This window comes from Macrotis lagotis, chromosome X, assembly GCF_037893015.1.
Source record: "Macrotis lagotis isolate mMagLag1 chromosome X, bilby.v1.9.chrom.fasta, whole genome shotgun sequence".
In the NCBI taxonomy this organism is placed as follows: Eukaryota; Metazoa; Chordata; class Mammalia; order Peramelemorphia; family Peramelidae; genus Macrotis; species Macrotis lagotis.
The window spans coordinates 547,970,236-547,984,862 of record NC_133666.1 but is presented as its reverse complement, the minus strand read 5'-3'; the positions used below and the strand labels follow the sequence as shown (position 1 = coordinate 547,984,862).

Genomic DNA, 14,627 nt, shown 5'->3' with positions numbered 1-14,627 from the left:
TATGGAGTAATCTTTCATGTAATTGTTAATAGTCTATGATCCTTCTCTTTTGACAACCTTATTTATATCCTTTGAACATTTATGAATCGTGACAATGGTCCTTGGTCTTAGAATTTGTGTTACTTTTCTTTTTAATTCAGGTATGGGATCTTTTTCTTTAACAGTCTCCCTCTCAGGCTAATTTGTTTATGAAGCTAAATATGTAAATTGATAAGACTTTCATTCTTGAATTAAGGTGATTCAAAGGAAGAGAACTGCAAATAACAGTAGCCCTAATTAAGCCACAAATAATGGAGACCATAACATTAAAAACAACCACTAAATGAGTTTATACTGACTTCTAAAAATGCTTACTATTTTATGGGGCTTTTAAAAAAATCACAATAAAAGGTCACAATGCTCAATAAAGCAATAAAATGTTTCTAAACATCAATTATTTTAGAATGTCAGTTTTCCAAAAAGATCTAGAATAATTCTCTCATCAAAAATCCCAGAAGCTATTGATGCAACTATTTAAGAAAAAGACAGCTGATATGTATCAACTTACATAATGTTTTTTTGCCTGCAGGATCCCCATTTTCCCCTATTAACATTGCAGTAGGGGTGGCTAGGTGGCACAGTGGATAAAGCACCAGCCCTGTTGTCAGGAGTACCTGGGTTCAAATCTAATCTCAGACACTTAATAATTACCTAGCTGTGTGGCCTTGGGCAAGCCACTTAACCCCATTTGCCTTGCAAAAACCAAACAAACAAACATAAAAACCCAAACATTGCAGTGCATCCTAAAAACTCACAAGTCTTAACATCAGAAGAAGTCTTACAAGTCTTAACATCAGAAGAAGTCTTAGAGGATTCCTCTCCAGCAAACCTAATAACCTGCATAAAATCCAGGTTAGAGGAAATAAGGAAACCCTTAAGTATGTGTCATAAGCAACAGAGAACTGCTAGAGATGCTTCACGAACTAAATAAATTAAGAATTAGTCTTATTTAAAACAAAGTCACTAATTTGTAACAAAAAAAAAAAATCACCCAGAAAGAATGATTCCCCCCACCCATCCATTTTCTTCAACTATAAGGAAGATATTATTCTCTTATTTCCTATGTGGTTTATAAAAAAATTTTAAAAAGTCACATAAATTGAACACTAAAATTATACCAAGTTTGGCATCACATTAGAGAAGAAAAAATGGCTTCCTCCACCCCACCTTCTTTGCAAAAGTATAGGACAATAGGTGTGGAATACCATATATACTGTCAAAGTTGCTATACTGGTTAGTTTTGGCAATTGATTTTTCCTCCTCCTCCTCTTTTTTTTCCCCAAGGGCTGGCTTGTTATAGGTAAGGGAGGAATATGAATGAACAAATTGAATGAATACAGACACACAGACACATGCACATACACAATCGAATGTGATGTAAAAAAGTAAAAAAAGTCCATTGAATGTTTCTAATTAAGACTAAGAAAGCAGACAACTTCAGGGCTAATTTTCCCTTTTTAGAACACCCATCAGTCCCAAATTTATAATACTAGAACATAAAAAGGTAGAAAAAGCAACACAAAGCAGACAGCTTCAGGGCTAACTTTCCCTTTTTAAACACCCATCAGTCCCAAATTTATAATACAAGAACATAACAAGATAGAAAAAGAAACGTATTCAATAATTTGAAGAAATCAAAGGAGATAACATGTGAAAACACTTTACAAACCTTAATGCTCTCTGTAAATACTAGCTAACATCTAGAAGCAATTTGCCTAAATTTTCTATGCTTTTTTTTAAAAAGGGAATATTATTCTTCTATCATAAGAAACCAAGCGAAAGCACAAAGAATTAAGTACTGTCCAGAAAATAGACCGTTTGCAGATGAAACAGATATTTTTATAATTCCCCAAAGCCTATAAAAGCTATCAATCTCTGCTTGACAATAATTGGCTAAAAGATGTTCCTTTCACTCCCACACTGGTTGACCAGGTTGAACAGGTAATCCTCAGGCACATGATTCCCTATCTACTTGGCTACCAGTGCTGCAAAACTGCCAACAGGACATTTAAGCTTAAATACCTGAACGTGTTCATCAAGTTCTGGATTCCGCACTATCATCGAAACACTTTAAAAAGGACAGAATGGACCTACATTTCAAGCACCATGAAGCTCTATTGCACAGATAAGGACACTCATAAAAAATTTTGAAATGCAATTCCAGATGGCTCTCTATTTGACCTGAAGAAATGGTGCCTGATGAAAGAACTTGCTCCTCTGAATAGGCATTACAAAATAAATTAAATCATCACAGACTGAATGCATATGTAATAATAGTGTGTATGTGTGCACACAGCTATAGGCAATAGTATTTGTCCTTTCAATACTTGGATTCAAATCTAAGGATAACCTAAAAAAAGAGTCCTAAAATGATTGAAAGTTCACTCTGTTTTTAAAGATTATAAAAATAAAGAGGTAGAGTGGTATAAGGGATAGAGGACTGGACTTGGGACCAATCAAGGATATTCGGGTGTAAGTCTTGCTTCTTACACTAGCCATATTATGGACATGACACAATCTCTCCATGATCCTGCCCAACTAAGATTAAGCTGATAAATCCTATGAAACCAATCTCAAAACAAACCCAAACAAATCTCAAACAACTCTGAAAAATTTTCTGGGAATTTTATTAAACCTATCAAAATACTATGGAGAAGTTACTATAAAGAAGTTGTCTTTTGTAACTAACAACTATCAAAAGAAAATGCACTAGTTTTACTTGGATTTAATCATCTGCCCACATGGGGCATTTCTACAGACATTAAACAAGTCTTTATGACTTTTAAAAGTTTATGCTAAGTATCTGTTTCTTTAGCTTACAATGATGGTGCTTACTGTAGCTACTGCCATTTCAGAATTCAGAATTCTTATCTCCAAGGATTTCTGGGAATCCACCCAGAAGTCTGTAGATAATTGATATCATTACTTCAATCAAGCTCTATCCAACAGACCTTTTACATAGTTTCTTGACCATCCATCAAGGATTGTGAAACTTTAAAGTTCAGCTTTTAAGTTTTAAATGTCCTATTGACAATCTACAATATAACTGCACTAAGTAGAAAAGAGATTATCTTGTGAACATGAATTAACAAAAATATTTTGGATGAATATAGAAGTGCTTCCTAGATGAATTAAAAGTCACTCAACTGGATATAGAACACTATAAATTTCAAGATGTTGGTTAGTTTTGATGAACTGTTTTTCTCCCTTTTGAAAAAAATTCTATGTGGTAAGGGATTGTTCTAAAGGAAAGAAAATGAATTCATTGGGAAATACAAATGAAGGGGAAATTAAATAAAAGTTTATTTAAAAAAAATAAAGATTCTCAGTTAAAAAATGTAAAAAGGCAATTACTTTAGTACTAAATAGACCAGACTATAAATGTGAAAACAATAAACTCTAAAGTAAATGTTAAACTTTAATAGGTATTTTCTGAACTGCTGAAGATAAATGAAATAATGAACAGTTAAGAAGTCTACTAAGGCTCTAGCTGTGGTTGACAGTTAAAAAAACAAGTTCTCACTCATATCTTGAACAGCACAGTATTTACCTCTATAATATAAATTATTTATTAGTATTACTGTGCCTATTAATATTCCTAGTGATTCCGACTCTCTAAAGATGATCTATTAGCTAGAAAATTCCAAAGTTTTTTTTAGTTTTTTTTTTTGGCAAGGCAAACGAGGTTAAAGTGGCTTGCCCAAGGCCACACAGCTAGGTAATTATTAAGTGTCTGAGACCAGATTTGAACCCAGGTACTCCTGATTCCAGGGCCAGTGCTTTATCCACTACTCCACCTAGCAGACCTTAAAATCCCAAATTTTCTAAGTGGTTTATTTTTTGGCCATATTCTAGAAGATTCAAAATATGAAAAACTCAGTTATTTTAAATATTCAACTTCCTTCAAAGATAGTACTAAGATGCTGCTGATGACTAGTCAAACAACCTCTAAAAGGGGGGGAGGGGGTCCTGCCTTAAATTGAACTCATTCTATAGCCTCCCCCAAGGACCAGTCGAGCTGAAGTTAAGAGCCCTTTGTTCAAACTTGAAACATATAAACCTAAACTCCAGCCAATCAATTCTGAACAAAACAAAGTACTCTTCACAGTAACCAGAAAGGTAGTCAGGAAGGCTATTTCTAAAATTAAAATAAATTGAGAATATGAAATACTGATATTCACTAAGAAACTTAGCAAAAATATTCAAAGTTTGAAGGCAAATATATCTTTTAATTTTTCTAAAGGTGTCAAGCAATTTGGAGATAAGATTCAATTGTTACATTAGCTTTGAAGAGAAAGCATGACAGTTCACTTTTCCTATCTGTGATATCAGAGTACTGTTTATTAGTACTGTAAAGTTGTGAAATGGAACATGTCATTCATGACCACTAGGTAAAGTTTATGAACACCAAATTTATCCATGCTAGTGTTAAGGTGGATCAAACATAACCACATCTTTACCCCAAGTTTTCAAAATATGTTGAGCACAGTTTAGTTGAGTTTATTGGGAACCAGAAAACAAGAATTTTTGATTAGAGTCAAAGGTGCTCATGAGAAGAAAAAGGCAAAAAATAAGAATAAAAATCCTATTTCATTACAAAAAAACTCAAAGCTAATTAAAAAACCAATATATTCCTGTTCTCCAAAAGTATCAAATCACCTTGGACAAGGCACTGGTTTTGGAACAAGAACCTGGATTCAAATCTCAAATCAGATACTACCACTATATGTCCCTGTCCAAGTTGCTCAAACTCCTTATGCCTTAATTTCCTCATCTGTAAAATGAAGCCTCTGACTAGATGACACAGACTATCTTCCAACTCTCTCTCCATCTATGGTTCTAACAACTATGATAAGAAACAGGCAATATTGGGTAATAAATGATGGGGAAGGAAATTTCAATTTCAATTAATCTCTATTAAACCCCCCCCAGTAAAAAAACAGCAAAATCCAAAGTTGTCACTTTCACAGAAATTTAGTCATCCTAACAAAATCCGTCTTGCTTATGTTTATCTTGTAAACCACTATTCAAATTCATTAAAACAACAAGAAAGCATTTTCGAATGCAATATCTGTACTTCAAATAATAGCTTTAGCATTTTAGAGAAAAATCATTCTGGGTCAGGTCTAATCTGCCTGCAATTATCTTTAAATAAGCTGATTATAACATTGTTTCCAAAGTACTCCAAGGTTCTACATAGGTCTTCAATGGATAGTTGGGTTATTCTGGTTCCAATCATTTAAAAGGATACAATCTGTCATGGCGGCAACATCCAATTTGTCAATATCAGGTGAATCAGGGCAACACTTCTTGAATTCTTTCCGGAGATCAAAAAAGGAGTAGAAGCATTCAGGCAATAATACATTCTGAGAAAGGACAATGGAGTTACTAGTAGCTAAATTGCATTTTACCTTATGTTCCCCAAAACATCTTTAAAAAAAATTACCTGCTCTGATTTGGTATAAATGATTTCATTCCACAAAATCTCAAAATTAATAAAAAAAAAAACATTTGGGGATGACTACCATATTATATATTATCTCATTCTAAAGCTTTAATACACTTCATATTCCTGTTTTTTGTCTTTTTTTTTTTTTTTGCAAAGCAAATGGGGTTAAGTGGCTTGCCCAAGGCCACACAGCTAGGTAATTATTAAGTGTCTGAGACCGGATCTGAACCCAGGTACTCCTGACTCCAAGGCCGGTGCTTTATCCACTGCCATCTAGCCGCCCCTATTTAATTGTCTTGATAGTATCAATATAGTACTTTAATTGAATTCCATCATCGATTTCTATGAGTGGCAATGCTGATGCTTTCAAGTTGTATTGAAATTTGGTGTTAAATATTTTTTTTTTATTTTTTTGCAAGACAAATGGGGTTAAATGGCTTGCCCAGGGCCACTCAGCTAGGTAATTATTAAGTGTCTGAGACCGGATTTGAACCCAGGTCCTCCTGACTCCAGTGCTTTATCCACTGCGTCACCTAGGGGCCCCCTTAAATGTTTTTTAATCTTGAATATAGTTAAATTCTAGCAGGGTGATAACTGATTTATTAAGCATCTACTTCAATCAAAATGCTACGACAGGTGAAAGGACTACAAAAAACAAAATTTAATAATCCCTACCTTCAAAAGACTTATAATGCAGTGAAATTCTGAAAACTGCAAAAAAGGTAGCAAATGGTATCTTCTGACAAATTTTAATCCCAAAAGCAGTTGTGTTGAAAGTTATAATCAATTCAGGGGGCAGCTAGGTGGTGCAACGAATAGAGCACCAAACCCGGAGTCAGGAGGACCTGAGTTCAAATTGGACCTCAGATGCTTCATAATTGCCTGTGTGACCCTGGGCAAGTCATTTAACTCCATTGTCTTAAATAAATTTTTTTTAAAAGTATAATCAATTCCTGATGGTCTGCATATTGGGAATTACTACCAAGAGAAATTTTACTGTCTTTGTTAACTAAACACTAATTTGGTGTCTCCCTGCCACATAGGAAACAGAATAAGTGAAGAGCATCAGAAGCCAGAGGTCCTGATTCCAATTCCAGCCCTAAAGCTAACTGCCAGTGTGATCTTGGGCATTCGTTCTCTAGGATTTAGTTCTTCATCTATAAAATGAAGGGTCTCCAAGGTCCTTTTTGATTCTAACTGTATGATACTATATGAGAGTTTAGGACTAAATTTAAAGTCAGTATATTTTAAAGCCAAATAAGTAAAATAATTTTATCAATTGCTTAATACTATAAGCATCTTTTTTCTATCCATCCACAAAGATGGGAATAGATTCTGTTGTTGCCACTCAGTCATTTTAGTCATGTCTGACTCTTCATGACTTCATTTGGAGTCTTCTTGGCAGAATGGTTTGCCATTTCCTTCTCCAGTCCATTTTATTGATGAAGAACTATGGCAAACATGAGAAGAGAATGGTCTAGATTGATTTTATATGGTTCTTTTAAATCAGTTATACCATGTCTCCCATCTTTTGGCAGAAGTGAGTGACTATAGCATAGAATGAGGCATCCTTTTTCAGATGTGACTATGATGAATTGCTTTCCTTAACCACATTCTTTGTTAGATGAAAGGGCTCAATTTTAAGGAAAAAGGGGATAGTGAAGAGTCATTGGAAAGTGATAACAATGAAAATTAAAAAATCACTAAGAAACTTTTTAAAAAATGAAAATGTTATGTTTTTTACTATTGTTTTGTGTATTTATGTGTTAAGCATATGAGTTGTAGTTAGGAACAAAAGACTAGGTTATGGCTCTTCCTTATGAAATCAATCTCTATCAATCTTTGTTGTCAGTGTTTGTAGTTTAAAAGGTAAAAAAGTCACTTCTCTGGATTCCCCAAACAGCAGACATTTGCCAAAGACATTTACCCTAATGCAAGTTTATCCTGCAAACTAATTCTCAAAGTTTTCTGTATCTGATCAAGTCTCAAATACAAAGTGATCACAACAAAGTTGCTCTTCATTTCTCTTCCCAGTTATGTTTCTTCCTCCACTCCAAACATTTAAAAACCTATTAAGGAGACTTACTGTCGTAGTTTCTATGCTCAGAACACTGTAAATTACACAATTTTCATTCATTTTTAACTCCTTAATGTCAAGAACTTATTTTTTTTTACTGACTTTCCAGTACCACTTGGCATTAAGAAAATGCCCAAATTATAGTTACTTTTGCTATTGCCCAAACCTTTTGGAACTGTCCTTAGTAACATTATAAAGTGCTTCTTAAAAGAAAATCAGTAGTATCTAAATGTACCTCTTCAATACTATGTATAGTAAAACAAAAGAAAAAGCTTTGAATAATTGCCTACTGTAAGTTATTACTTTAAGCCTGTGAAAAGGTTTATATAGTTTAATAAAAAACATTCAGGTCATTATGAAAACAATAACAACAACAACCCTGAATTTCTATTACCATCAAAAGATTAGGTATAATCCAACTTAATTCCCAAATATCAACTTTTTTATGACTATATAAATACACTACAAATATTATCTCTAAACCTTCCCAAGAGAACATTTAAATCAACACAATTTTCAGGTGTTGTCACTCAGTAAATTTCTTAAAAGCAAAATCAGAAACAGAATAGAATAGAAATAAAAACAAAATCAGACAATTTGATGACTTGCTACAGGAGTTTTAAGAAATTGACAATATGAGGTGGTCTTTAATACTCATTTATGTTTCAAGCTTTTTCCATCAAAAATACAAATGTGAGATGTAACTCAGTTAAATAGTTTTCCATTTCTGAAAATTTCTCCATTTTATATAAGGATCCTTTTATGTTTTTTCCCCATAAATGGTAGAAATAAAAAATGATGGTAGCAAATTAGTCTGAGGAAAGCCCAATAACATTCAAAGTTTTTTTAAATTTTTAAACAGTTAGAAATATCCTGTCCTATTTTAGCAGTGTTTGACAAACAGTAGGTGGTTATTACCTGTTTAGTGATTGTTTTATCATAATAAGCGTATTCCAACATAAACACAAATATGAGAACAGTCCCTGAAAAGGTCAAAGAATGCTAAGATCCCCAAAACCTAATTTAAATTAAAATACTAAAGGAATGCTAATATTTTTAATTTAAAAAAATGTGTACTTAATCACTTCAAGTTTCAACAATTTAACTCACTTCAGTAATTTAAGGAAACATTTCTTTAAAACAGTATTTTTTTTATTTTTCAAATTTAAGGAAAAATTACAGAAAAACAAAAAAAAACCTTTTGAAACAAAAATTTAGATTTTTCTTCATAAAGTCCTCTTACCTTTTTAGAAGCTTCAGGGTGCAAGATTTGCCTGACATGAAGCTGGCCATCAGTACAGAGGCAGAAGGAAGTCCCTACCCCAATATTTAGTTCATTGCTCACGGACTGATTGAACTGAAAGGAAGACACACAGGAGGATACAACTGATAAACAGATTTACAAGCTGTTCAGCAGTGAAAAGTGTTCCACTTAGCAAGACTCAAGGAAAAACATGCAAACTTCTGGCAAGTGATGTACAAGTGCTGCCCAGGGCAACAATAAAGGAGAAAAGCTTTCATAAAACTTCCTTACACATCTCTTTTCCCTCTGAGAGAGTGTTTGATCTATTGCAAGATACCAATGTCAGAGGGCACAGAAGAAGAAAATCTCTTAAAATGTCCTTTTACTTATGAATTCTTATTTTTAAAAAGTGGTCATTATTATCCCATCAGATTTTTCATTTCATCAACACGCTGTACCTGACAAAATAATTTTCTGGTAAAATTCTTTTTGGTAAATGTCTGAAGCATCCACTGATAAAAAAAAAAATAGAGGTAGTGGTTACAAGGACCCAGAGTAGGGATTGGTCCCATTCTGTTTTATTTCTTTGAATGTAATCTTAAGAAGTGTCAAATGACATCACAAAGTAAATCACCTAGTGCTCAATAAAGCAGAATTTTCTACCTCTTAAAATACATACATTTATTAGAAATGTTACAATCCACAAGTTGCATCTGGGAATAGTCGGCCTCGCTTATCTCCAATCCTAACCTTTTTGAAGTCTAATATCCTTTTCCGGGGTCAATGCATCACAAATAAAGAAATCTGTTTAAATCTCTCACCTCAGAATCTCACTGAGGGGATTTACTCTATATGATTCCAAGCAGGGAAGAGTCAGCTAACTCAAGAGAACTATTTTATCTTTCAAAAAGGCCCCAAGAAGTAGGGGATTTCTCGCATGTCCGGAAGCCCACAAGCTCCCGAAAGAGAGACTCTACAGATCTCTCTGGAGGGAGTTAGGTGGCAGCTAGGAAGGAGTGCATCTCAAAAAGCGCCTTTGCATTCCAGCTCCCCAAGAATGGGAGTAGGCAGGTTGGGCAAAGAAACAGAGGAGCTGGGACCGAGTTGCCCCTGTGGTAGACAGGCCAAAGGCCATCTAAACACTATCCAAACAATTACAGAGCCTGCCGGTTACAAACTTACAATCGGTGGGGGTGTCGGTGATGGTGGTGTGTGTTGTATATACTGTGATACTGAAGCTATTTCCATCTCTTTGGCTTGAAGCCAGTTTGAGAGTTTAAATAATGGTTATTCTGGTCCCAAGTTTGAAGACAAGGAGAGAATTCGAGAAGTGGACAAATGCTTTTGTGAGGGTGGAAGGGAGAATCTTCAAAAATGGTTCCAATCATCGGCTCCCCCATTAGCTCCAACCCCAGCAGGACTACCTCCCACGAGGTCTAGTCCCCAGGCCAGGGCCCGCCGGGCCCTTACTGCTCCTCCCTTCCCCGGCACAAGCTGCCAGGTCGGGGCAGCAGGGGGTGGAAGGCCCGGGGTCAGTGGGCCAGGGGCAGTCTGTCACCTGTCTGAGGGCTTGCTCCAGTTGCGGGGCTGAGGACAGGCTTTCCGCGTCGATCTTGGTTTCTTCTTTGCAGTCTTCAGTCAGTTCCAAATGATCCGGTTTAACTAGAACTTCGTGCAATTGTCCCACCTCCGGAGGGAGGAAAAGTAGGGGTCAGTCCCCCCCCCCACCTCCTTTTTTAGTTCCCACCGGTTGCTTTTCTTTACCCTGCCTTCCTTCATTGCACCCTCCCAAAGGCCCCTTCTCTTCCCCAAGCCTCTCTGGGGATCTGGTCGGATAATCAAAGCCTTTATTTCAAACAGCGGGTGCTGTTGGTCAAGTCAGATATGTCCTCCAGACCCCTAACTCCTGCCAGTCCCACTGGGGCGGGGAAGACTGTGGGCGCTGGATACTCTCAGAGCCCCTGGGGGGCTGCTGGTTGCCCCAGGGGCTCGAGGAGAAGGCCTCGCTCGGTTTCAATACTGTGTCCCTTCTTAGGACCAGATTTGAGCGGCCCAGAATTGGAAGGAGGCCTTCGGATCCCCGGCACTGAAGCAGCAGAGCTCACCTTCCCACCCCTTCCTTACCTGCGCCCTCTCCACTCCCTTTCTCTAAGGTGAGCTTCTTCCCGGCTTCCCCAAGTGGGACAAAAGCGCCAAGAACCAAATACCTTCTTGTTGGCCAGATCCACCACTTTCCACAGTAGCAGGATCAGCTCCTTCTCGTCCGAACCCAGCTTGGCTCCTGTGGCCCCGGCAGTGATCCCAAAAAGCACCACCAAGTAATCAGGAGACGCCGTCATGACGGTAGGTGGGGAGGGGGAGAAGGGGGGCTGGGAAGTGCTGAGGCGGCGAGGGAGTAGCGAAAAGAAAAATCGATGCCAAAGCCTTTTACAAAGAGAAAAAAAAGAGGAAAATCCACCCCCCTCCTCGCCGCCACCGGTGCAAAAGGCAGGGCAACCACTCTGGCCCACACCTGGCTGGGCTACACGCAGGGCAGGAGGGAGGGGGGCAGGGGAAGGAAAGCTTCTGAGGCTGGGCCCTTTTTGTATTTAATTGCCCGTGAGTCTATGCAAAAAGCAAAGAGAAGGGCTGCACCCCTGGGGAGGCGCGCGCGCAATGGCTGAAGGTTTTTCTGTTTGGGGGATGTGGCTCTACCTGCCCACCCTCCCCCACGTGGTGCAGGTAAGAGAGACACCTGGCGGCGCCCGCCCATTGGTTCCTTCAAACCACGACGTGGCAGCGAGGGGGGAGGAGGCAAACTCGCCCAGAGGGAGAAGTGGGATGGGGCGGCAGCTGCGACCCGCAGACAATGGCCAGATGAATGAAAGGGGGTTGGAGGGGCGGTGGAGGGCTGATGCAGCCCCGGGGGGGGACCCGGGCATCTCCTCCAGAGATGGAGAAGTCTGGGGTGAGCGGGAGTCTGAGCCACCTGGGGGGAAGGGGGGAGTAGGTAGAGAGGCTTACTGAGGAGGATGGGGACGCCAGGAACAGAAAGGGAGGTAACTGAGAGGGGTGGGGGGCGGGTCAAAGGAAGGCCTGATCCTGGGGACTGGATGCGGAGCCGCCGAAGCTCCTGGGACGAGGCTGGGCTGGAGGAGTCCCAAAGAAGGGAAGGGTTAGAAAGCCTGAGGTGGGGGCAGGGGGGCGCGGAATCCTACGAGGGTGTGGTAACAACCTAGGGAGAGGAAGAGGGAGGGAAGGAGTGAGCCCACAGTAAACAGCAGCAGGGAGGTGGCGAGGACAATTCCAGAAGACCGGAAAAGTCTCTTTGGAGCGCCACACACCTTCCAGTGCAAACAGCAGCCCCCAAACCTAGTGGACTCTCCCCCACTCCACCCTGCCCCGACCCGAGCACCTACTTCCTTATGCTCCCAAGGAAGCTTTTGCATTTTCCTCCGAAGAGGTGAAAGGATTGGACTCACCTAGGAGAGAGGCACACCCAGGGGTCCAGTCACACCCAAAGACAAAGTGACACACTGGCCAGGTCTACCTGCCCGGCACAAATTGAAGGAAGCGCGGGGCTAATTCTGGAAAACTTTTTCCCATATGTTTTTCCTTGATTGTGTTCATTCAAGAGGTTTCTATTCTCTGATCTACATACACTATAAAATATGGTTTTCGGTGTTTTTTCCAAACCTGAATTCATGCATGGGGAGGGGGGGGCAATCTGTCACTTGTAGGGCTTGGCCAAAGCTGCCGAGTGCCTCAGGCCATATAAAGCTTAAATTAGGAAGAAGTGGCCACCTGGATTGGTTGAACAGATTCCTGTTCTTTCCCAGGTTTGAAACCACCCGTCCAGTCCAAATAAACAGAAAATTTTAGAGAGTTGTCTAGGACACAGAAAAATTGTCAGAGAGCCAAGAGTCTGAGAGGCAGCACTCGAACCCAAGTCTCTCAAATTCCGACTTCCTTCTAGGAGGCTGCCCCACTGAAAGCACTAGTTCCTCGAGAACACAGACTTATTTCTTTTATATGACCAAAGAACATTTAGTTAATAAAATTTCTTCCGCACCATTTTCCTAGCAACAAGGCCAGCTCTCTAGCCATTTCACTACCCTGTCAGTAAACTAAAAAATACAGAAATTGAGGCCAATGCAGATTTTTGCTTTAATTCTTCCATACACTTGTTTTGCACAGAACTTGTTGAGGAAAGAAACTCGGAAAACTCTTAACCACAGATCCTGTTGCTTTCTTAGAACACATGAGTCACTGAATGTGCATTTATTAGGCACCTATGTGTCAAGACCTGTGGACGGGAAAGATGTAAAAGATGAAACATCTCTTTTTCTCAAGGATTTTATATTCTATTGTGGGAAGAAACAAGTACACAAAAACCCTCAAAAGTGTAAAGTAATTTTTCTGGAGGCTCCAGCATCTGAGCAAAACGATGGAAGACTTTTGTAGAAGTTGGTACTTGAGTCGATTGAAGGAAAGCTAGAAGGGGGTTGTTAGGAAGGAGTTTATTTTAAGAAAGAGCGATGGAGCATGAGCAAAAGGAGGAGACTGAATTTAGAAGATTATTTGTAAAGAACCACAATTAGGATGGTTTGTCTGGAGGGGAAAAAATGAAATAAAAGAGGAATAAGTGAATAGATATCGAAATTTACACAAGTATGTGTTTCAAATTTACCTGTCCTGGGGAATGGATTTCTTCTAATTCTAGGCAATTTGGTTCAGATGTTGAGGCGCCAATATTTACAATATAAAACTAATAATCAGGACGATCATGAATCCCTGTGCTTGAGCCTAAATGATGGGAAAACAAAACACCAACTAGCTACCCACTTACACACTACCTACCAGGTTAACCATTACTGCACACCTGGTACATTTGGAGCAACCCAAGCGGAGACCGAACTAGGTTTTTCAAGAGAGGTGGTTGAAAATTATAGGAGCTGGAAGAAAAAAACAGAAAAGTCGTGGACTATATAAAAGCCTCTTTTCCTAGGTGAGAGTGAAAGGTGAAGAGCCGGCTGACATAATGTCATTGTGGGGGGGGGTGTTTTTGACTGGGCGGTGGCGGCAGTGAGGGATGGGGGGGGCAGTTCCTAGCACTATTTCTTTGAGCAATTGAAAGAATTAAATAAATCTTCAAGTGACTATGCATGTGCAGACAAAAGCTATTCTCTTTTAATTTCCCCTGAAAGGGGTGGGAGACTCTTCAGGGATTTAGGACTGTATTCCTTAGCCTAGACTAGTCAATGAGGGATCCAATGGAAATGCACCTCTCTCCTCTAACCACTCCAAGAGGTGGAGAGGCAAATTTCAACTCACCGGCTCGTACAAGTTAGATAAATGGAGTTCCGGTCATCCCTGCCACACCCATTGCATGGTACTGTCCATCCAGGGCTACTCTAAGCTCCGCTTTCCCCGCCCCTTAGTAAAGGGAGTGGGGCTTAAAGCTGTCAACCACCTTGGGAGCAGGGATGGGGGTGGGGGAGAGGACTGACAAGCCACCTGGAAAAACCGCCTCGATTGCATTGCAGTGGGAGAGGCCTACCGGAGAAGCCAGTTCTCAGGAGCGACCTCCCCGCGGGCTATTCTCTGAGTCCCGTTCCCAGGTCTCCACCCCCGAATCCTGGCAGCCTGAGTAGTCGGAGCCAGGCTACCGCAGCCCTGCCCTCATGCAAACTGCGTAGGTGCTTCTGCCCAGGTATCGAGGTTCGGATCCTGACTTTTGGTGTACAGGGAGGGAACCACCGAGCTCGTAAAAGTTTCTGTAAAAAGGATTTCAGCCAAAGAGGACGGTGGTGTCGGGGGTTGGAAGCCTATGACAAATT

At 39.6% G+C, this 14,627-nt stretch overlaps 1 protein-coding gene across 7 annotated transcripts in view; it reads right to left on the bottom strand.

Moving 5' to 3' along the window:
- The window catches only part of ESRP1 (epithelial splicing regulatory protein 1), a 96,480-nt gene extending 84,990 nt beyond the window's left edge, over positions 1–11,490 (bottom strand). For 4 of the 7 annotated variants that reach the window (XM_074200256.1, XM_074200258.1, XM_074200259.1 and 1 more), the window contains exons 1-4: positions 11,016–11,490; positions 10,367–10,495; positions 8,809–8,922; positions 5,291–5,405 (exon numbers count right to left, since the gene is read on the bottom strand). In XM_074200256.1, the coding sequence (XP_074056357.1) occupies positions 5,291–5,405; positions 8,809–8,922; positions 10,367–10,495; positions 11,016–11,147 (490 nt within the window). In that variant the 5' untranslated portion in view covers positions 11,148–11,490. The remainder of the gene's footprint in view (positions 1–5,290; positions 5,406–8,808; positions 8,923–10,366; positions 10,496–11,015) is intronic. The other 3 variants (XM_074200261.1, XM_074200260.1, XM_074200262.1) reach the window with 2 other exon arrangements.
- Between the last annotated feature and the right edge of the window lie 3,137 nt (positions 11,491–14,627).